The sequence below is a fragment of the Microcaecilia unicolor genome, chromosome 4 (assembly GCF_901765095.1).
Source record: "Microcaecilia unicolor chromosome 4, aMicUni1.1, whole genome shotgun sequence".
Classification (NCBI taxonomy): Eukaryota; Metazoa; Chordata; class Amphibia; order Gymnophiona; family Siphonopidae; genus Microcaecilia; species Microcaecilia unicolor.
In genome coordinates this window covers 344394180-344418675 of record NC_044034.1, presented here as the reverse complement: position 1 = coordinate 344418675, position 24496 = coordinate 344394180, and the positions used below count along the sequence as shown (strand labels likewise).

Here is a 24496-nt window from a genome sequence, read left to right as displayed (position 1 = left end):
CCGTAACCCCTGCTGCATCCGTGGGGCCGGCGCGTCCCTCAGCGCCAGAGGAGCTGAGAACACCTGCGCCCGTACTCTGTCCATCCAGACCCCCCGTTGTCCTGCCTTCACCTCCCCCACCGTCAGCCCCCACACCCTCACCAATTTCACTAGGGTCTTGCAATAACTCACCCCCCCCGGGGCCCCCCTTCGCAGTGCCACTACCCTCCCCCCCTCCCGCCATAGGTCCCAATATCTCGGCCACCACTGCAGGACACTCCTAGCCCACCCCGGTGGCTCCCGCCCTACCGCCCTCCCCAGATTGAACTGCAGGAACAAAGCGCTGAAAAACAGGACTGGGTTTATCATGCCCACCCCCCCTCCCTCCTAGGCAGATATGTAACATTCCGTTTTACCGGATTCGTCCTGTTGCCCCAGAGCAGCCGGAAGAACACCCCATACAAGGCCGCGTACCGGCTGTCTGGCAGCAAGCAGATGTAACTGACGAACAGAAACAAAGGAACTAAGTGTGCCTTGATGAGCTGTACCCGCTCCCCCATGGTCATTTTCCACCCCTTCCATCTATCCACCCTCCCCTTCGCTTCATGGAGACACCTATCCCAGTTGTAGAGCCTATAATCCCCCTTCTCAAAGTATATTCCCAAGACCCGTATACGTTCCACAGCTGTAGGAAACCTACCTCCCAACTCAAACTGCAGCCCCTGATCCCCAACCCACAGGCTATTGAACTTTTGAAAATTGACCTGGGACGCTGTTGCCTGCGAGTATTCCTGGATCAGGTTCTGCAATCTACCTCCCTCCCTCTGGTCCGCTACCCACACTGTAACGTCATCTGCATACGCCACGACCCTTAACTGGCTATTGTCCCCCACCTCCACCCCTTCCAGCCCCTCCGCCCCCCCCCTTCTCCAGCCGTCTTATAAAAGGGTCGATGGCGTATGCATACAACAGCGGGCTGAGCGGGCACCCCTGCCGGACCCCTGCCCCTACCTCAAACCCCTGCCCTCTCCACCCGTTAACCGGGGAAAACACCCCGCATGCCGATAGAGTAGCTGTAATTGCTCTATCCAGCCCTTCGGAAACCCATAGCGCTCCAAAATGCTCCATAGGACACCCCACTGCACTCTATCAAACGCTTTTTCCTGGTCGAGTGTTACCAACAGCCTACCATGCCCTCCCACTCTACTGCGTTCTACCCCCTCCCGCACCCACGCTGCCGCTTCCAAGACCCCTCTCCCTTTAACCCCACATGCTTGTGAGGCTGCCAGCAAATCCCCAGACACCTGCCTCATTCTCTGGAATAGCATTCGCGCAAAAATTTTCCGATCTGTATTAAGCAGTGCTATAGGCCGCCAGTTGGCCAGCATCGCCGGGTCCTTCCCCTTACTTAGTAGGATAAGAGCCGCCTCTGTCAGGGACCTAGGCAAGGAACCCTCCAACTGGGCTGCCCCCCATACCCTCACCAGGATCGGCACCAGCTGCTCCTTAAAGGCCTGGTAGAACTCAGTTGTTAGCCCATCCGGCCCCGGCGAGGTCTTCCTGTGGAGCGCCCCGATGGCTTCCTCCACCTCCTGTTCTGTCCACGGGTTCAAGAGGGCCTGAAGCTGGGGTCCCCCGTGACCTATTCCCGGGGTTTCTTCCACATAACACTCCATCTGCTCTATATCAATCTGCTGGGCTGAAAGGAAAGCCGCAAAGTGGTCCCTCACTGCCCCCAGAATCCCCTCCCTGGTGTCCTGCAGGACCCCCTGTGCGTCCCGCACCCCCTCCATCACCCTGCGCGCCCTCCGCTCCCGGCAGCATGCGAAGGGGTCCGGGCTACACATTTTCCCGAAGTCCCGCTCGTACACCAAAGAGGTGTAGCGGTTGTACTGTACCTGTTCCAGGAGTGCTTGGAGATCATGTATTTCTTCCTCCCTCCCCCCTTGTGAAATCAGTGTGTCCCTCTTTTTCTTTATCGCCATGCCCAACTTTGTCCTTTCCCTCCCCTCCCTTCTCGCCTGTCTGAGAAAGAATCCCCGCGTTCGTCTTTTCACTGTATCCCACCACTCCCCTAATGACTGAAATGCCCCCTGCACTGACACCTGATCTTCCAAAAACCGGTGGTACTCCTCCCGCACCTGCTCGCTACCTAACCACTTTAAATTCAGTCGCCATAACCCCCTCCCTGGCCTCTGCGCTGCCGCCCCCCCCCCCCCCCCCCACCTGAAGGAGGACCATGTGGTGGTCTGAAAAGTCCACGTCCACGTTTCGTGGACCCCCCAGACAAACTCCCTTCTTTACCAGGAATCTATCGATTCTACTCTTACACTGCCCTCGAAAGAACGTGAACCCCTCCTGTTCCTCACAGAAGGCCACGTGCGCGTCTACCAGCTCCGCCTCCCGCATGATCCCTGCCAGCCTCACCCCGTCATAGCCCACCTGTACCGATCGTCCCCCACTATCCTTTTTCCGCAATATGGTGTTAAAATCTCCCCCCCAGACTACTTGGCGCGAAGTGTATAGGTAGGGCTTGATCTTCCCAAAGAGGAGCACCCTTTCCTTCTTGCTTTGGGGCCCGTACACATTCACCACCCTCAGTGCTCTATCCTCCCAAATCACATCCACAACAAGACATCTCCCCACCCCCAGCTCCACCACTCGCTGAATATTCACCCGGTGGGACTTAAATAAGATCCCCACCCCACCATACCTCTCCCCCGCCAACCCCCACACCGAGGGACCCCACTTCCAGGCCCGCCTCGCCCGCCTGATCACCTCAATGGACCGCAGCCGAGTCTCCTGGAGCAGGAAGCAATCTGCTTGGACCCTCGCAAACCAGTCATACGCTAAACCCTGCTTCTTCGGAAAGGCGATGCTGGCCACATTCAGCGTGGCAAATGTCAACACTAAGCCTGCCATCCTTATTGCGAGTCACGAGTCTGCTCACTCCCACCTTCTTTCCTTATCTCCTGGGATACCCCCTTCTTACCCTGAAGCAGGTCCTCTGCTATGCGGTCTACGTCATCCCCTGCCAGATCCCCCTCCCCCCCCCCCCCCGCAGCCGTCCTGTCTGCACCTTACCCCCCCTCCCCCTTTCTTCCTTCCTTTCTTCTTTGCTCTATCCAGACCCACCCCCTGAACCCTCCCTCTCCCCTCTCCCCCCCCCCACCCCCTACCTCCTCCTCCGAGTCCTCCACCTCTCCCAAGTCCTCCAGGTCCTCCAGATCCTCCTCTAGCTCCACTCTGTCCCCCCAAGCTTGCACTTGGGCCTTCACCACCTGCCCAGCCCCCTCAGCTTTCCTCTTACTCCCCTTTCCCCTCCCTCCCTCCCTTCCCTCTTCCTCCTCCCTCCCCCCTCCCCCTCCCCCCAGAGCCTTCCCGCCCTTCTTCCTACCACCAGTACCCTCCTCCAGTGCATCCTCATATTTCCGTTTGCCCTCTCCAATCCCCCCTGCCGCCCCCTCTTCCTCCATTAACTCCACCTCTTCTCCTTCCCCCTGTTCTTCCTCCTCCCTCCCAACCTCCCTATCTTCCTCCTCCTCCTCCAACACCTGAAATCTGTTCCCCCCCTCTTCCCCTGCAGCGACCCCTCCCCGCCCACCCCTAGTTTCCCCCCCCCCTCCGAAACTTCCCTTTCCTCTGTGGCACTTGTACCCACTCCCCCTCTCCCCCCTGCTCCACTCCTAACCCAGCCCCCTGCCGCCCCCCCTCCTGCATCCCCTCCTTCTCCCCCCCTTGCCCCTCCCTGCCTATCACCCCCTGCCCTATCCCCTCCTCCCTTACCCCCCCTCCCTGTCCCTTCCCCCACATATCCCACTCGTTATGGGCCGCCCTAGGGCAGTTCCGATATGCATGGCCTAACCCGCCGCAGAGGTTGCACCTGATTGCGGTGCAGTCCTCTGTGGCGTGCTGATCCCCGCATCTTCCACACTTTACCACTGGGCATGACATGCTGAAGTGCCTAAACGAACCACATCTGAAGCACTGCCGCGGCTGCCCCTTGTAAAAGCACAGTATCCTGTCGCGACCGATAAAGGCAGCCGAAGGAATGTGCTGGACCACATGGCTCTCCTGTCTCAATTTGACCAGGGCTCCCCAACCTCCTGCCCAAACCCTGCTTGGATCCGGTAACTTTGTAAGCGGGGATCTCAGCTCCGCGTACCTCTGTAGCCAGTAGGCTAAATCTGCCCCAGAGATAGACTCATTTCTCACGAGCAGGGTGACCTGCACCAGGTCCGGCTTGCTGATTGGAATGGCCCTGAGGTCCCGCCACTCCCCCTTTCCCCTCACCCCCTCGTACCTTTCCCAGAATATTTCCATCCCCCTCTGGGTCATGAAGCTCAAGTCATATTCTGGGATGTTGATGGGGTGTATACACGCGTAAAAGTCCTCGGGTATAAACCCCATCCCCATCACCAGCCTCAAGACCCGATCCCTGGAGGGCATTGCCCCCTCCCCTATCCATTTGAGCTGTACCACATTTCGCCGCTTAGGCAGCTGTCCACCCCCTGTCCCCGCTCCCCCCCAACCCCTCCCTGGGCCCTCAAAACCACCCGATCTCCCCCCCTCCTTCCTTCCCCCTCCCTGGACTACTGCCGCAAAGGACTTGGACCCCAGCCCCCACCGCCCCCCCTCCACACTTGTTCCAGCCCTTCCCTCTGCCTCCCCCCCCTTCTGTCCCTCTGCCCCTCCCCTCATCCCTCTCCCTTCCTCAATCTCCACAGCCCCCTCCCCCTCCCGCTGTCCCCCGACCCCTTCCCTCTCAGACAAACATCCAGCAACGTCCATAGTCAGTTCTGCTGCTTGGGCTGCCTCCAACTGATTGTCCTGCCCATCTCCACTTCCTGGAACGTCCCTGCTCGTCCCTGCCACTGCAGGCTCCAGCCTCTGGGCTAATCGCCTCCTCTCCTCTGTCTCCTGGCGATACTCTGGCTCCTGTCCAGTCAGGTCTGCAGCTGGCGATACCAGACTCCCTGCTCGCTCCGCCCCTGAACTCCCTCCAACCTCCGGCACCAGGGGCGAAGCCTCCGGAACTCCGCCGCTCCCCTTGGCTCCTCGCTCCCAGCCGTCCTGCTGGCAGGTCCGCTCCACCACCCGCTGCACATCTGTTGGACTTGCCATGTCCACTTCTCTATTCAACGACAGTCTCTCAACAATCGGGTTACTTCCCCCTTGCTTCTGGTGCAGTCCGTCCTGCGTTCTCCCAATGGCTGGCGCTTCCCGGGGGCATGGCTTGTCTGTTCCTGATACCGCCACAGGCTGGCTGTTAGCACACCCCGATTTCACCTCTTGTAATGGACAGCTGGTCAAATGAGCTCCTAGCTGCTGCCCGCTCCTATTCCTCTCTCTCCGACCCCTCTCCTGTAAACCGCCAGCTACTCCATGCTCAGGGAAGACCTCCCCTGCTCCCGGACTTCGTGGGCGGGGCTTCTCCAGATGCCATGCTGCTTCGGTTTCCACTTCAGTCATTGCAGACCCGGCCAAAAATACCGGAGTCTGCCTCTGCTGACCCTTTTCCAACAGGGCCTCCTTCACGGCAACTGTCTCTGCTGTTTGCACAACTGCAGGTAAGCCCTCTGAGACTTCGACCACCACCTCTGTAGAAAACAGGCTGCTACCTGCGTCTCCCTCTGCTGCCTCCATTATCTGGAGTTTTGACAATGTACTGAGTTCTGTCCTCCCCTCCACAGGTAGGATCTCCGCTCCAGCCCCCACCTCAGAGCCATGTCCTGCCGCTGCCTCCTTATCCTCTGGCTGCGGGGTAAGTGCTCTGGACTGTGTTGCCAACTGTCTCATGTATTTTAAAGTGGGGTCACCTCTGAACCCAGACAACTCTTTAGATTCTAATGCTGCTGAAGACACTGAAGCTTGCTGCAACTGTAGTGTTCCTGAACCCCCAGACTGTGGTATAGAAGCCATCCTTTCTCGGTTAACATAGAGCTCCCTCAAAGGATTCACAGAGCCCTTTTTTAAACAGTTCAACAAGTGTTCTTTTTTCCCCAACAACTTCGATATCCGGGCTTCCTCTTTAACATACATTTGTCTGTGCTCCGCTGGGGCAAATTTACACATAGTTCTTGCCATTTTCAGACGTTTTCCTAGCTCCACTACTTCTTTTTCCACCAGCTTAATTCGTCTTACAATATTTACCACACTACTTGCTGGATCATCAGGGTCATAGCTCACTTCAAGGAACTCCTCATCTGACGATCCACTCTCCTCACTCTCACTCTCATCTGCCTCCAGCATAGGCTTCTGGCAAACTTCCATCGCCTCTTCCTTCTCCCTTCCTTGGAAGCGCCCTTCTGGGGCCTGTACTATTTTCCTCCCCCCTCCACTGTCTTCTCGCTTACCTTCCGCAAGCTGGGCCATGGAGGGGGAAATGCTCTTGTGGCCTCCACCGGGCTGCTTCTCCCTTCGGTCCACTGGACTCCTTTCCCTTCTCCCGGTAGTCAAACCAGGGAGAGAGCCACTCCTTTCGGCCTTCTGGTCCCGGGCCCCAGGAGGCCCCACAGCCTGGGACTTTCCTGAGGCCTTCTCCCCAGGGACCCTCCTCATCTTTGGGGAGGGAGCTAGGTCTCACTCCCTTTCCACTGGAAGTCAGCAGAGCTCTCTAAAACACCTCCTTCCTCCTCAGCAGACTGGATGGACCATGCAGGTCTTTTTCTGCCGTCATCTACTATGTTACTATGTTACTATGTAAAGTCGTCGATGGTGGCGGTGAAAGGCACACCCGAAAAGAAAACGACCGCACGGCCACAAGGCCGCAACGAAGCGCCCTCGCGGCTAAGAACGACAAGGACACTTTTCTTTTTTTTTTTTTAATTCGATAGAAAAAATACGCGAACGCGTACGCAAAGCAGAAAAAAGCCGCGGCTAGGCCGCAATCCGGTTTCCGAGGCTGACAAAGAGAGAGACGATAACACGTCTCTCTCCAGCGCGGAATAGAAAAAAACTGAGCGGGAACGGTCGCGCACAGGCGGGAAGATGGCCGCGCATGCGCGGTGGGCGTGCCCTGCGTGCGGGACCGCCTGCAAAGTTTTCTTACGGTTGGTGGGGGCTGCCTTGGACGTCAACCCAGTCGTGAGAACAAGCAGCCTGCTTGTCCTCGGAGAATACTACTTACAATGTCAACATGTAAATGCCACCCTACGCATTTATATACTAAGCAAGTTGCGTACTTCATTTATAGAATAGCGCTGAACACTCAGCTAGCACTTAGCTTGCATAAATGTACACTTACAAGCGTGTTCGTATTCCATAAATTTACACGTGCAATCAGTGTGTAAATTTAGAGACTATTTTATTTATTTATTTATATATTTATTTTAAACATTTATATTTCGCCCGCAATCTAGGTCAGTGGTGCCCAAACTGTGCACCTATGGGTGTCTCTAGTGTTAGCGTACGCTAAAAACAGCACACCTAAAGCACGGCTTAGTAAACAGGGCCCTAAGTTGTCATATTTAGGCATGCCCATTTATGCCTGCCATTGACAAGGGGTACATGGGTGAACTTAAACGCAGGTGCACTGATGCCAATTTATGCTAGTACTCTATAATGGAATCTTGGTGCCCAGATTCAGATAAGGAATTGGCATTCAGCATACAGCATCTAATAGTAACATAGTAAATGACGGCAGATAAAGACCTGAACGGTCCATCCAGTCTGCCCAACAAGATATAAAGTATTACATATCATGTAAAATGAGTTATGTATACCTGAGTTTGATTCCTCCCTGCCTTTCTCAGAGCACAGACTGTAAAAGTCTGCCCAGCACTGTTCCTGTACTAAAAGTTCTGAAGCTAACGTCGAAGGCTCTTAAAATTTACACTCCAGCCCATTCATATCTATTCAGTCACAATCTAGGTGCCTAAATTACCCAGTTATAGAATTGCCCCCATAGGAGTACATGCACAAATTGCATCTTCTTCAGATCAGGTGTACATTTATGCATTATTGGAGTTGGTTCTGAGAGCCTATTTTATAAAGGCACAGAGATGCCGATTCTGCCTTTATAAGAACCTTAAAATAGGTGTTTTTGTGGACTTCTCACATAGGCATCCTGTTATAAAACCAAGCCCTCTATGCATATACCCTTGACTTTTTTAGTATAATACATTAAAACATTATTTTTAAAACCAATGTTGCTCACAACTTACAGCTTCCTATGGTAAGCAATTACAGGGTTCATTTACAATAATACGCTTTTAAAAATCTGTAGTAGATCTCTTCATGTAAAATTTATCTGAGCTGTGGCGTGTTTATAAATAGGTCCCAAATGAAAGCTCTGTTTAGCTGCCTGCAAAAACTGTTCACATGTGCAAGTTAGGTACTTACAAATTAAGATATATTATATACAGAAATAGCTTTGTGGGTTTTGACAGAATTCAGCCACAGAGTAAGAATTTCTTAACCTTGTAATTTTCAATTCACCAAATTACAGGACAACAAAATGGTACCTACTTCACTGACATGAACCCAGTGAATCCCCACCTCATGGACAGTATTGTAGTTTCTACAGTTCTAAAGTTTATCCACTGTACCATGCCTCTGTACCACTGGAACTTCAGATTTCATACATATTTATGCTAGGATACACTTTGATCTTGTATGCTGTCAAATTTGATATCACCAATAGTAAACGCAGCCCCCAAAATAGCTGTTTCCTTTTCAGCCTGCTAAAACAATCTATGTCCCCTACCAGCAGATGAAGGCAGAAAAGCTGAACTCTTCAAGTGACATCACCAGTAAAAGGAGTGGAGTGGAGCGTGGAACTTGTCAGTGTTTCTCTGCCTCCAGCAGATGGTGCAATTTGGACTGGTGCAGCAGGAATTCATCATACAGAACTGACTCCCCAGGGTGCAGTCCACGGTCTCCTTCCTAGAGGTTAAGAACTGTGGCCAGTGTTTAACTCCAAGACATAAGTCCAGACCTTTCTCTGATTCTCTGGAGGTGCTTTTCCCTCCATGTCGCTGAGCCTCAGACTATGGGCTTTTGCTCAGTGAGGAATGCACAAAGAAGTCCCACAGGTTCTCTGCCAGTAGGGGTGAATAGTTTTAGATACTATGCCCTCCTACCCAAGCAGAGCCTTTTTATATTAATTTCTAATTAACATAAAAAGAACAAAAAAAACATACTGGCTAATCTTATTCTTATTTAAAATTATATCTCTCTCTTGCTAGATATAGGATAGATATAGATACACACACACATATATAAGAAAAACAAAACAAAAAAAACCGTTAATGCCATAAGCATAACTTAAATATTTCACGGATCTTTGGTCAACACAGTATAGCAGTTCTTATGAATTAAATATAAACATGCTTTGCACCCACAAAAATCCAACCTTCTCCTTTGAAGTCACCATACAAAGAACATTCTGATTCTCATGCCATCTGAGCAAAAGCAACATAAATCTCCACTGCCAAGCACACTGTGAAATACAAAACCTGAAAAAAAAAATCCCAACTCAACATATATGCAGCAAACCTGTCAAACAACAGTAGCACTAATTCCTATGATTCAAATAACATTAACCCCACCTATGAACAGGCAGCACTACAAATATTACACTGGGCCCTAGAATACCAATACACCTCCTACTGGTTAAACAGAACAAGTGGGACTTCTATAGATCTCTATACAAGTTACATGCAAACACAGTCATATAGGAACCAGCTCTGTGGATCCAGTGGGTGTTAAGCACCCCCAATATTGAGCAAGTCCTTTATTGTGTCCAGTGAGGGATTATTTGTACTGTGTCTGGCACCTCTAATCATTTTGCAATGTTGGTGCCTATGCACAGATAGGCATGTACCATAACACCAGAGAAATAAAAATAAATTAACTTCCTCTTATACTGAATGCAATACAAAGTCATCCGTGATGCACATTTCCTAAAACTAACATTATCCAGTTCAATAATTCAGAATAAAAACACTCTTTTCTACCTTTGTTGTCTGGTCATTTTATTTTTTACAATTATGTTGGTCCTAGTGAGTTTCTCTCTTCTGCTTTCCTGTCTGTCTTCTGCTAACTTTTTCCAGTGGCTGTGTCCATTTGTCCTTTCCTCTCCCTCTCCTGTCTTCTTCAATTCCTTCACATCTGTCTCTAACATATTGATCTTTTCCTTTAAGGTATTTCCTTTCTTTCTTTTCTGCCTTTCTCTCCACTCAAATTTCACCCTCTTTCTCACCCTCCAGTTCTCCACCTTCTTCTTTTTACTTTTCACCTACCTATCAACTTTCCATCTCCTTCTCTGCCATTTCAGCTCTCACTCCTTTCCCAGACTCCTATTCCCTTCTGTCACTCATTCTCCATTACCATATTTTTACCCTCTGTACTCACCATCCTCCTTTCACATATATCCTTGAAGCCCCTCACTCCCCATGGCCTCTCCCATATGGTTCCATCATGTTCAGTATCTCCCCTCCCTCCACCTTTGTAGCTCACCATCTCTCTACCCCCTCTCACCCTTATAGCCCAACAACTTCCCTTTCTCTCCTTCTTTACACCCCCTCCACTTTTGTAGCAAAAAATCTTCCCTCTCCCTTCCCTTACATTTGTAGCTTAACATCTCCCTGACCTTTCTTAATTCCCTCCCCCAACAGTGTAGGGGATGAACCAAGGGTGGGGGAAGTAAATAAAACTCACAACATGCAGAGGTACCTCTCCCCACTTTGAGCAGTAGACCCATTGGTGTCCAATCACTCTACTGCCCCAGGCCCTTCAGGAACAACTCATAGGCTCGACTATAGCTCTATGAAAGTTGCTACTGCAAAAGGAAATCAGGTATTTAGTAGACAGCTTCTGGACGTCAGTGTTAAAGTAGTCCAAAAAGGCTCCCAAGTCTGAGTAAAGCACCTACCTGCAATTGAATCTATGTCTGAAACCCCTCTAATGAGGCCTGTTGAATAATCAAAGATATCCATTGTCATAGTGTAGGTGGGTCCGCTGACAGCCACTGTTGCAATATACACTTTTTACCCAGTAGTATAGCCCATTTCAGAAAACCAGTATATCCCTGGATGGTGCTGGATGGGAACAGTTAAATTGATCAAACAGCATGAACATCTCAGGACGTCACTTCCAGCACCATAATGCAAATACATGGCCAGTCACCTGCTGACAAAAAATTTATACTACAGGACAGCAAAAGTATAGAGGTGGTTAAGTACCATAGCTCCCCTGAGGGCCCCCCCACTCCACCAGCATCATACAAATAAGGGCCTTAAGCAGCAGAAAATGCTTTGGCAGCCCAGCGAGATCCTCTAGCAGTGGATCCCCTTTGGAGGGGTCTGTGGCTGGAGACTTGAGCATCACCACAGCCACTGAAACCTCGTCAATGAGACAAGATAATTCCTCACAATGAAACAGCCAGATCACATGGAACTGCTCCTCTTCTGCCTCCAGAGGGGAAGGCTTCAACAAATCGGAATCCAATGGAGACTGGGAGAGGGCTTCCGAGTCCTCTGTTGCAGCATCCAAGGACACGGGGCCCTCTGAAACTCCCAGATCCCATCTGTGGTGCTTTGAACCCAAAACAGGGCCCATGCCAGTCCCCTTCAGGCCCCAAGGGCCGCACCACTAAGAGGGGAATCAGCACCCATCTGCAGGGCTTGCTTAACTGTCTGGGTTAAGCTCTGGAACCAAAAAGCCCCAATGGGCCTTCCAAGAAGGGTAGGAAAGGAAGACCACCCACCTCTCCGATGGGGACTGAGATGTCTCCTGCTGTTGAAAAAAAGCAGCCTGTGAGAACACGGCTGCCATTCCCAGCAAAGTTATCGGGACCACGAATTCCAATGCTTCAGCTGAGGGAGAGGTAACATCAGCTTTGGTAGCCTCCTTATTCCTCCCCCTCGCTCACTGATGTCAGAAGCAGCCCATCAAAGGAGAGGCAGACAGAGCCAGCAGTGTCTGCCAGAGGGCATGCCCGGCCATGAAGCCAGCACATGCTGGCTTCCTCTCTCCAAAACTGCTTACCTCTCTCCAACACACTCTTCTCCTTTTTCCCTGTAACTTCTGACTGTTTCTTAGTCTGAAAATCTGAATCCTTCAAAATAGCTGTGAAGAAACAGTGTGTTTTAAGCATGTAAAAATGTATTGGATATTTTCCTGCATTATGTTTGAAGTGTATTTCTCTTATTTGGCCAGCAGATGGTGCATGTTTATGATTAAAACTGTTACAGAGGACTGACTTACCTTTCTTTATTTGGCACACAGATAATAGGAAGCGTCTGTAGTGATGTAACTAGTTTTTATTTGAAACTTGACTGTTCTGGGCTCTGATTGGTCTGGAGTTTTGAAAATTACGCAGTAGATGCTGACTGTTACATTAGTCTTAGCCTGAAAGAAGAGGGAGACAGATCTCTTTGCTAAGGCTCTGTAAACAATTATATGTCCTGATATTCCCAGGTACTGTTCAGACAGTATATAGATGTTTAGTTAGTGTTATAATTGATCCATTTTTCAATTACTTGTTACTGTTTGCTATTTGCACATTTTTGTTCATTGTTCTAATGTGAGAATAAACACAATTGTTTGTTCATTCTGCCTGTCTGGACTGATAAAGAATCCTGGTGGTTTGTGTGTTGGGTCTGTGAGTGCTTTCTGGGAGCTGTGGGTTCACTGGGAGTGTAGCTCCAATAACCTACAAATCACTGGGGATAATTGGAGAGCGGGAGACTTGCCCAGAGGCGGTTGTGACCCAGTCTGTGGGAGGAGGGTGCTAGTGTAGAGCACAAGCAGCAGGTGCAGGCGGACCTGAGCTGTGCAGGGGATAGACCTTCTAAGTGGCTGCGGGGTAATCCCAAGTGGGTGGCTAGGCGTTTCGTGATAATAGCCAATAGTAGTTCTCTGCTCTTTGCAGTGGGAGGAGTTTATGCAATATATAGACAGCTTCCTTGTTGCTATGCCATCTCTAGCCTGCTTGCTGAAATACAGGTTATTTACTTTCTGAAAGATTCAGTCAATACAGGAACCCCCTCCTCACACTAGACTGGAATAAACTAGTCTAGAAGCTGAAAATCTAAGGAGTGGTGTGGTACACCATGACTAATCCACTGGAGACAGAATACTTAGGTTCTATGGGAGCACGGAACCCTTAAGAAAAGGATCACACAGAATTACTTTCTATCTCTGTCTCCATCCACTGGTTGACGGGCATAACCCATAAGTCTGGACTCATCTGTTGGGATGACAAGGAAGTAACAGAAGAAATATTTTTTCAAAGGAAGGTGGTGAATGCATGCAACACTCAGGGCAGGATTAATGCATAGACAGCATAGGCAAATGCCTAGGGTCCAGAGTCAAGAGGGGATTCACAGACCTGCCTTTCTTAGCTAAAAATGATAATTTCTTGCAAGTGCCACCATATCCATAACCATCTCATGCAGTTTACTCAAAGTCATTTCAGGACAGAGGTTTTGGTGGAGGACAGCTTATGGAAGGAGGGAGGAAAGACCATGAATAGAGACCCTAGGTGAAGATACAAAGTAATTTGGGGCCCACAAATGTAAATAGGCCTGGGGCTCAATATAGGGTTAAGGCTGCCCTAGAAACACCTTCACAGAGGCTTCAAGATGGCATGGGACATGGGATAAGCACAGAGATCTTAGTTGCAATAAATGAATGAGAAAGCAGAAGAATTAGCATAGGCATGCTAGAGTCTGCCCGCCTCCTTTGAGAAGCCAACTGAGCACAGAAGTCAGATCAATACACTTCCCCATGTACCTCATTTGCTAAATAATACACCCTAACCCAGTTGGTAGATTTAGCAAAAGACGCAGCTTTACTTGCTGTTACATGACAACCAGAGCCGGGTTGTGCTAATGTTATTCATCATGATCCACAGCCCTCTCACCACTGTTCCCAGAACCCAGGATACAACCTGCCACATGTCACTTGCAGTGCAATACTTCCTGCTCTTTAGAGACCACAAATGTTTGTGCAAACCAACCCCCTTTCTCTAGATTCCACACCACTTCCCTCCCCGCTCAAAATCTGTGAGACCTGTACTTCTTTAGGTTCAGAGGCCATCTGTTGGTGCAGGCTTCCACCAGTGCCAACAGTCTCCCTAAGATCTTGCCCCACACCAAAGTCTGCTCCCTTCCCCTCAACAAAACAAGAACAAGAAACAAATCTTAAAACAAGTGCTGGGTGAGTGAGTAGGTGACCACCTTGACTCCATATACTCTAGTCACCAGACCCTTCTCTACCGCGCCACTCCCTCCCCCAAATCCTTAGCCGATCAGCCCAGGCAATATTCAAACTGCCCTATCCGCTTGGTCTGTCTCCCACACTTGCCCTCCAGTCTTCCTATGTTATGTATTTTTATTGATTGTATTAAATAAACTAAACTTTTGCCCAGCCTACTCTTGCCTTCCCTGATCCTGCTTCCCTGTTCTCCCACACCCATCCACCAGGTGGCTGTCCAGGGGAGTGGAGTCCCTGGTGCCTATGTTATCAGTTGGCAACAATGAATAGGCTATCAGCCTTTTCCAGAACTAGCAATACTGAAGATGGGTAGCCAGATTGATAAAAGCAGGCTATGAATTTAGAGCAAGAGTGATTGCCAGGCTAGTCTAGCAAACTACAAATCAAGACAAAGGAATAGCTCTGTCAGGTTTTCAGAATATCCTTAAACACACATGAAACTGACCTGTATTCTTTTAAGGCAGTGTGCAAGCAAATCTATCTCATGTATATTCATTAGGGATATCCTGAAAACCTGACCAATTTGAGGGTTCATAAAGACCTGAGTTTATCACCCCTGTGATATGCAAATCAGGCGCTGACTGGGTCTGTCTGGCAGGAATCGCACAAATTGTGCAGGGCTAGCAGTAATCTACAAATTAGAGGCTTGGTCAAGTCCGTGTATATGCTAACATTTATGCAGCAATTACATATGTAAATCATTAGAATAATTGCATATATGCATGTCTGTGTGCACATAATTATGAAAATGCCAAAATTCCACCTAAGCGCTATTCTGTAAATACGCACATTTCTTATAACGCACATATTTTACAAGTAGGCATATACATAGGCAGAATCTGGATGGGACATAGGCAGGATTAATATCAATCAAACCGCTTATCTTCAAGTGTTTAAAAGGAGAATAAGAAAAACAAATTATGGCAAAAAAGGACCTCAGTAAATCAGAAACCATGACGTCAGCTATCAGCAAAATCAATTAGGCAGGCTCTTTCTCTACCATAGGTCTGAAAAAACTCCACATTACATTACATTTCAAAAAATACGTATTCTCCAAAATTCACACTACATAGTATAAAGCAACAGTCCAATCAACAGCAAGCACTTACCTAACAATGTTCATTAAAGTTCATTCAGAGCTAGTGTTCATATATACGTCAGTATCAATACAGTAACAAAGCACTTAGCTCATATGGATAATCTTCATTCTGTGCTTGCCGACAAACATCTCGACAGGGGTTCTCTCTTTCGCCAGTTGCTGCTTCAAGGGAGGACCAAACACCTAATACCATGACTACAAAACAGCAGCAGTTGTTTGGTCCTCACCTGAAGCAGCGACTGGCGAAACAAAGAACCCCAGTTGGGATGTTTGTCAGCAAGCACAGAATGAGGATTTTGCATATGAGCTAAGTGCTTTGCTATTGATACTGACATATATATGGACACTAGCTCTGAATGAACTTTGATAGACATTGTTAAATGTTTGCTGTTGATTGGACTATTGCTCTATACTACGTAGCGTGAATTTTGGAGAATACATATTTTTTTTAATGTAAGGTAATGTAATGTGGAGTTATTTTCTGACCTATAATTGAGGAAGAGCCTGTCTAATTGATTTTGCTGATAGCTGACAAAGAACGGCTTCTGATTGGCTGAGGTCTTTTTTCTCCACAATTTGTTTTTATTCTCCTTTTACACCCTAGAAAATAGGTGGTTTGTTTGATGTTAATTGTTGATATTACACTTATTCCCTTATTTATATTCTAGTGACATAGGCAGGATTCACATTTACCCACATAACTTACGGAATAATATGATAGCATATATCTCTGGCATTTAGGCACATGTGTAAGTGCTTACACCTAAATTATAGGTGTGCATTTTTGCTGTAGTGCTAGTATTCTATATTAGCATCTCTGAGCACACCACCCGAACTCTCATCCACGCTCTCGTTACCTCTCGCCTTGACTACTGCAACCTACTCCTCACTGGTCTCCCACTTAGCCACCTATCCCCCCTTCAGTCCGTTCAGAACGCTGCTGCACGTCTTATCTTCCGCCTGAACCGATACACTCATATCACCCCTCTCCTCAAGTCACTTCATTGGCTTCCGATCAGGTACCGCATTCAATTCAAGCTTCTGCTACTAACCTACAAATGTATTCGATCTGCAGCCCCTCCTTACCTCTCAACCCTCATCTCCCCTTACGTTCCTACCCGTAACCTCCGCTCTCAAGACAAATCCCTCCTTTCAGTACCCTTCTCCACCACCGCCAACTCCAGGCTCCGCCCTTTCTGTCTCGCCTCACCCAACGCGTGGAACAAACTCCCCGAGGCCATACGCCAGGTCCCCTCCCTGCCCATCTTCAAATCTCTGCTTAAAGCCCACCTCTTCAACGTCGCCTTCGGCACCTAACCTCTACACCTCTACCCTGGAAATCTAGACTGCCCAACTTGACATTTCGTTCTTTAGATTGTAAGCTCCTTTGAGCAGGGACCGTCCTTCTTTGTTTATTTTGTACAGCGCTGCGTAACCCTAGTAGCGCTCTAGAAATGTTAAGTAGTAGTAGTAGTAGTAGTAGCATAACAGAATACTAAAACAGAACAGGCTTCTTCCAAGTGCCCTCACAGAATTACCTTCCATAGGATTCATCCCAGAGCACTGCCACATGAAGGGACCTGGTTTCAATTCCTTTCTATTCCCCAGGAAAGTAGGAGATTATTTATTTTATTTACATTTTTCTGTCACACAACTCCTGGCAAGAGGGAGTCAATCATCCCACAATGGTGACACCTAGTAGCCACATTTAAGGCCCACGTTTTCAGGGCATCAGATGGAGCCCTAGTGCATGGGCCCTGGCTAAGGACTGCTACTGTGATAACTGGACTAAAGCAAATAGGAAGGGGATATAAAGTACAATTCCAGCACTGATTCTTAACGAGACTGAAGCCTAATGGAGAAGAAAAATGCCTAGTAAAAAAACATATAGAATAGGAAGAATCTAATTTAGACCACTCACAGTTTACTCCAATTATTAAGCAAAACTAGAGGCAATCCAGATTAACTCGAGAGAATATGAATTTCTTATCCTGATTTTATTCAATGCAAAATCCAGGTTTAAAATATCCTAATGTTTACAGCTGGCAGTTTAAAGTATCAAGTCTGATTCAAAGCACCCTTGAAAGCATGGGGTTAGTTGACATGCCTGAATTTGCAAACTTTTTCTAATACTGTCATTGCCTGTAAAAGAAAAGTACACCAGTGTGTAATGGACACACAGAAACCTGTGTTAGTTCATCCAGACAATGGCTGGGGTACTTGTGTTCAATTCTTTCACTTATTAGTATCATATCTATGTTTCCACCATAATAAAACAAAAATTCAAAGTTTTTATGTGTGAGCTTGTTATTATATCAGACTGAATTTCTAAATCCATGGGCTTAATCAATAGGCACTGTCAGTGATAACCTACCAATTCCCAAAAGGTTGATATTCTCTCCTCCAGACTTTTAAATAGCTGCATTCAAAAAAATGTAATTACTGTATTTACTGTTTTCACCTCGCTGTTACAAACCCCTAACCAAACAACTGGTTTCACTTTACTACTAACATACCACAGTACAATTTGGACACACCCAGGCCTGCCAGACTTGGGGGGGGGGGGGGAGTTTCAAAAGGGCATCTCTAGTTTTCTTTTTCACTGGACAACAAATTAAAGCAATAATGTGTATAAAATATATCTACAGAAATACATTTTTCTTGGGAAGAGACCGAGGGTTATGCACAAGTAACTTTTCACCAGTCTTGTGCAAGACAACGCATTTTAAAAGTAGAGTGATATGACAGCGTAACTCAAAGTAAGAGAGTACAGTGCCAAACTGGAAAGGCTGAGAACAGAGCTAAGGTCAACTGACACTTAGAACTATCAGTTTTTCAGTGTACCTTGTATAGTAACTATATGTTTATGTGTATGTTTAATAAAATTTGATATACCGCATATTCCAAAGTACAAGGTTCTAAGCACTGTACATTAAAATCAATAGCATAAAACAGGAAAGAGATCAAAGGAATGCCATTAAATATAGAACAGAACATCAGCATTCATTCAAAGGACATGATAGCAAATCAAATCACTGTAAGCTAGGCACTGACTCTGAGCTACTACAAAATTTGGCTAAAATGAACCAGCACTAAATGTCGGGTCTGGGTGACCACCGAGTACTGCCAATATTCAGCAGTAGTACCCGAATAGCTTCCTGATTAACCTAGGACCGCTTTTTCGCTGTCCCAAGATACCCAGGCAGCCATCCGGGTATGGCCAATGAATAGAAGTGCCCTTATAACTAACTCCCAGACTGCCCTGGCATAAACTGGAAAAAGTTGTGTTGGTCAGAGCAGATATTTGGCAGCAGTCTCCAGCTTTGTGCCACAGAATATCTGCTCCCAGCCCGGTCAGCATGGCAGTTAAACCATGCTGAATATCAGCTGCCTAGATTATAAACTCTCTAACAAAGAGATTAGTATGTAATTTAACATTGTAAAGCTTTCTGAAAATAAGACCTGCTCAGTCAGATCAAGGTCTATCAAGCTGGCATCTTGTCTCTGGCCAATCCCGATAAACAGATCAGATTTCTCATAAATCATTTCAAGGGACAAGTGATGGCTTTCACAAGTCTACCTGGATAATAATTTTGTATGCACATTTCTTAACAAGGTTAGTCACCTTGTCCATGTTCTGCAGGAACAGATCCCACAGCTTAATTGCGCACTGCATTAAAAAAATACTTTCTACAATTTGTTTTCAATTTGCTGTTTGGTAGTTTCATGGAATGTCTTCTTCTTGCTAGAAAGATTAAACAATTATTCTCTCTTTAACCATTCTACCCAATCATGATTTTATAAACTTCTATTGAATCGCCTCTTATACCCTACATATGTTTATTTCTGAGTTACTCATTATTTTCTAACCATGCTAAAACTCTTAGAGGGTCTTATATCCTTAAACATCAGAAAAATCATTTATCAATTTTTCAAAGTATGTTTCTCAACACTCTAAGAAACATTGCGCAAAAACGAGAAATAATAGGATCTCAAAGCATATTCAGTATGAAAGTGAGAGGAGAGTTAACCCCTTTTTGTTATAGAAATCAGGCAATATGTTTTAAACAATGCAAGTATGCCCCACAAAAAGCATCATGGGAGATCTTAAACATGAGAACTTCAGAAGGCACTAAAAAGTCTGCTACCCTTAAGGTGAGTTGCCCAGTTTTGCCCTTTAGTATTATAAGCTACGGATAAAAGGCAGCTGTTGGGATCTGAATGATGGGAACATTAACAGGGTTACTGTACCTTTATAAAGAGGCAGATGTTGTGTTCTATCTTCCCTAAAAATGTCTCCGAGGCTGGACTGGTGGTCCTGCTGCTGTCCTTTTCCTCTTTCTTCAAGCTGTTTTCCCTCACTGCTGTCTTCCCTGCTATCACCAATGTTTCCCTGGCAGGTCTCCCTGGTTCGTTTTCACCTCTGTCAGTGACTTGTGCTGCTTGATCCTTCTCCCCTTCCTTTAAAACGCACTCTTGTGCCGCACTGTTGCCATTTTCAAGTACATTGCTTTCCACGCCTTCTTCTGTCTCTTCTTCCACGTTTGCTGGGGCTACTACATTCTCCGCAGGTTTCTGCTCACTTAGTCCGCTCTCATCTCCTTCTCTTGTCTTTTCTCCCCCGTCTTTAGATCCGTCCAGGGCTTCTTCTTTAATGTTTTCTTCCACTGTAGCTGGTTCTGTGGTGGTTTCTTCCACCTCCGTCCCGGCCCCTGGGGTCTCCAGCTTCGCTTTATCCCCTGCTGCTGCAGCTGTTCCTGGACTGCATTCTGCGCTCCCTTCAGAGTTTTCAGCCCCCTTTTCGTGAGCTTTTGCTTTGTCTTCCTCCTCGTCGCTGCTGGATTCGCCTTCACTGCTCTCGCTGCTTGACTCCTTTTCTTCTTCTTTCTTCTTTGTTTCTTTTTCTTCAGTTTTTACTCCAGATTCCCCTTCCTTATCGGCACTAGGTGCACTTTCTTCTGTCTCAGCAGTGGGAGCCTCTCCAGTCTCCTTTTCACCATCCTTCCCATCACTGTTTGGGGTCCCCTCCCCACCATGCTCAGTGCTGGGGTGTCCTTCCTTGTTCTTACTACTGGGGGCCTCTTCCCCATCCTTCTCATTGCCAGCAGTCACCTCCCCTTCACTCCCAATGCTGGGGACCACCTTCACTTTCTTCTCGCTGCTGGGGGCCTCTCCCCCATCCTTCTCAATGTCAATGGTCACCTCCCCTTCACTCCCAATGCTGGGGACCCCCTCCTCTTTCTTCTCGCTGCTGGGGGCATCTCCCCCATCCATCTCATTGCCAGCGGTCACTTCCCCTTCACTCCCAATGCTGGGGACCCCCTCCTCTTTCTTCTCGCTGCTGGGGGCATCTCCCCCATCCATCTCATTGCCAGCGGTCACTTCCCCTTCACTCCCAAAGCTGGGGACCCCCTCCTCTTTCTTCTCGCTGCTGGGGGCATCTCCTCCATCCTTCTCACTGCCAGGGGTCACCTCCTTTTCACTCCCAAAGCTGGGGACTCCCTCCTCTTTCTTCTCGCTGCTGGGGGCATCTCCCCCATCCATCTCATTGCCAGCGGTCACTTCCCCTTCACTCCCAAAGCTGGGGACCCCCTCCTCTTTCTTCTCGCTGCTGGGGGCATCTCCTCCATCCTTTTCACTGCCAGGGGTCACCTCCTTTTCACTCCCAATGCTCGGGACCCCCTCCTCTTTCATCTCGATGCTGGGTGCCCTTTCCCCATCTTTGCCTGTCTCTGAGATCTTCTCCTGAGAGTTCAGTCCGTCCAAAGTCAAGTTCTCCTCTTCTCGGGACACTTGCTGTGGGTCTGCCATGCTCTGCCTTGTTTCCAGAGAGAGTGTGAACTTGTGAGTGAGCGAAGAAGGAGTGAGTGACTGTAATGAGACACTGGCTCTCTCTGGCTGGACGCTATCTCTCTCCGCCCTCTCTCGCCCCGCCTCCTGCCTCTCTACTGCCTCCGTGACTATGGCGACGGCTCCCGCGCTCGGGGGATTAAAGGTGGTCGCGCGCCCCTGCGCAGGCGTTCAAGAGCAAAGCCGTTAAACTCTCACCTAGTCAGCGCCTGCTGTTGCTGCTACTGTGCGCTGTTCATTCAGATCAGAGAGATTCCCGCCGTGCTGTTGAAGAGAAAGGTTCTTCACTCGCTCGCTCATCATAATCATAACACTTTCCTGGCCTGCTGCTCAGACATCTTCCTTTACAGCTTCTTCCCTCACCAAACTGCTCCAAAATATTCCTCACTGCTTCTCACATGATTTCCCCCACTCACCTTACTGCTCAAAGGTCATCCTCATTGCTTCTGATACCATCCCTCACCCAGCTGCTGCAACACGTTGCTTACTGCTTCTCACATTTTTCTCACCCTACTGCTCAAAGATAATTTCTTATTGCTTCTCTCACATATTCCTCACTCAGCTGCTACAATATCTTCCTTACTGCGTTTGACATATCTCTTGCACTGCTGCTCACTTCCTCATTGGTTCTGACACATCCCTCACCTGCTGCTCCAACACCTTCCTCAGGGGCTGGTAAAATGGGGTCTACTCTGTACCATATGTTCCTTACAGATCCATTGTCCTGCTACTGATAGATTTTCCTCATTGGTTGTAACATATTGCACACATCCTTCTACTTACAGCCTGTAAGTTACAGGTCTTCCTGAATACTTCTTCTAGATCACTTTCCCTGTTGCTGAAAGATCTTCCTCACTGCTTAACACACATCCTTCACCCTACTGATAAAAAAGGAACATAAGAGTAGCCATACTGGGTCAGACCAATGGTCCATCTAGCCCAGTATCCTGTTTTCCAAACAGTGGCCAAGCCAGGTCACAAGTACCTGGCAGAAACCCAAATCCTGGCAACACTCCATACTACAAATCCCATACTACATACTCCATACTACATGCTTCCCATGTCTGTCTCAATAGCAGACTATGAACTTTTCCTCCAGAAATTTGTCCAAACTTTATTTAAACCCAGATATGCTAACTGCTGTTACCACATCCTCCAACAAAGAGTTCCAGAGCAGAGCTTAACTATTCGTTGAGTGAAAAAATATTTCCTCCTATTTGTTTTAAAAGTATTTCCATGTAACTTCTTCGAGTGTCCCCTAATCTTTGTACTTTTGGAACAAGTAAAAAATCAATTTACTTCTCATTCTACAGCACTCAGGATTTTGTAGACCTCAAACATATCTCCCCTGATCCGTCTCTTGTCCCCTCACTACTTTCTCTGATGCTCAGAGAGCTTCCTCACTGTTGTTCTCAAATATTCGTGCCCTACTGCTCACTGATTTTCCTTTCTGCCCACTGATTTTCCTTTCTGCCACTTTCTGTTGGTGCTCTAATATAAAATTCACTAAGGATTCCCAAGCTGCATGGCCAACCAAACTACTATAATTAAAATAACCAAATTCACTATAAAACTATTTTGCATAGGACAGCATACTGTAGATCAGACTGAATTGGGATAATAGAAAAAGAGAACAGGGTTATTTTGTTAATATATTTTGAATTGTGCTTTTCCTTAGCATGCCTCCGGACCGTCCCAGAGCTTGACTGATGGGTTGTGCATGCCTTCCAGCAGGTGGAGACTGAGAATTCTGACTCATCTCAGTGAGCCAATAAGAGCCCTTGCTAGTGAGAGAAGAATCCAGTATTCTCTATCTCCAGCAGGTGGTGAGCCCTACCAGTCTCTCTTATTTCTGTATTTCTGTCCTTTGTTAAAAAAAAAAAAAAGATATAGGTCTGTGCACCTACTCCTGGGAACCTAGTTGAAAGGCAGAGGTCCATGGGGGCTTCTTCTGGCCTTGGGGGTGTTACACCTGGAAAGCTGGGTCCCTCCCCCCAATTCCTCCCTGTTTTAATGATTCTGTGTCTGGATCCTTAGAGCTCAGTCTCTTCAGGGGAAGAGATTCTGAGCCTGTGAGTGGCAGCCACTACTTTTCTTATTTAGAAAAAAAAAACCCTTACCGGGCTATATTCAGGTAAAGCGGCTCTCCTCTTTTAATCTTACCAGTGCTTCTATGCTTTCTCCTTGGCCAGGCTGTCAGCAAGTTCAGCGGTACACGAGAAAAAAAAAGCGTGCTGGAGGAAAGCAGGGAGTTCAAGGCGTGCTGCTGCTATCCTGCCAGCATGGCAGAGAAGCGTAGGTGCTGCACGGTTTGTCAGCTCCAAGGTGTCGAAGCTAGCAGCTGCTGTAAATTTTGCATGGTAATGGAGGGTCCCTCAGAACTGGACCCTTCTGCCGCACCTTTGCCAACATCGGGGGGGGGGGGGGGCTTGACCCAGTGGCACACGCTGACGCTCCGGCAGCTTCTGTTTTGGTGGGAACCGTCGCCATCTTGTCCTCTTCAGTTGAGCAGCTGGCCCCTCCTGACCAGCTTCAACCTAGCATTGCAGCTATCCTCCCTGCCAGCTCTGAGGGGGGTTCCCCCCAGAGTTTGTAATGCAAATGTATAGGGCATTTTTATTGCAGAAGTCGGCTCCCTTCTCCTCCTGTTCTTCTGCTCCCCTGGGGCCCAATCAGATGGGGGCAGCTAAATGACCAAGAAGGTCCTGGAATCTGGAGGAAGACTGTGAGTCAGACTCAGATCAAGATATGCCCTGCCTTGCAGACCAAGACCTTTCTCAGGGGGATCCCTTGGAGGAGGTCTCTGAGCATTTGGGAGCTGATGTGGAGGCTTTTGTCCCTGGGGAAGATCCCTCTGTGCTGCACATTTTCCATAAGGATGATCTTCAGGAATTAATTTCCCTGGTATCTTCTACCCTGCATTTTGAGGAAGACGAGCCACCAGCTTTGGAACCTCAGAAGGTGGCCCTCTTGTTAAAAGGCGTTCGCAAGCCAGCTAAGACCTTTCCCATGCATCAAAATATCAGGGATGTAATTCAGGTTCAGTGGGATGCCCCGGATGCAGCATTTAGGCCGTCCAAGTCCATGGTCCGTCTCTATCCGGTTCCGGAAGCTGACATGGTCCTGTTAAAGCCACCCATAGTGGTGGTTTCAGCGATCACGAAGCGAAGTACAGTGCCCGTAGATGGGGGTACGGTGCTCAAAGATGCTCAAGATCGTCGTCTGGAGATGTTACTCAAAAGTAGTTTTGATGCCTCCGCCTTAGCTGTGCAGACGGCCATCTGTGACTCCTTGGTGGCTAAAGCCTGTTTCCGGTGGTCCGAGAAAGTGCTGGACAGGTCCTCT

The 24496-nt window shown here is 48.1% G+C and overlaps 1 protein-coding gene across 2 annotated transcripts in view; it reads right to left on the bottom strand.

Moving 5' to 3' along the window:
- The window catches only part of CLIC6 (chloride intracellular channel 6), a 145289-nt gene extending 123701 nt beyond the window's left edge, over nucleotides 1-21588 (bottom strand). The window contains exon 1 of one of the 2 annotated variants that reach the window (XM_030202185.1): nucleotides 21568-21588. Coding sequence is in view for 1 of the 2 variants with exons in the window: in XM_030202181.1 (XP_030058041.1) it covers nucleotides 19553-21112 (1560 nt within the window). In the remaining variant the exon portion in view is untranslated. Of the gene's footprint in view, nucleotides 1-19552; nucleotides 21160-21567 lie in introns of those variants that run through there. The other variant, XM_030202181.1, reaches the window with a different exon arrangement.
- Nucleotides 21589-24496: the final 2908 nt, after the last annotated feature.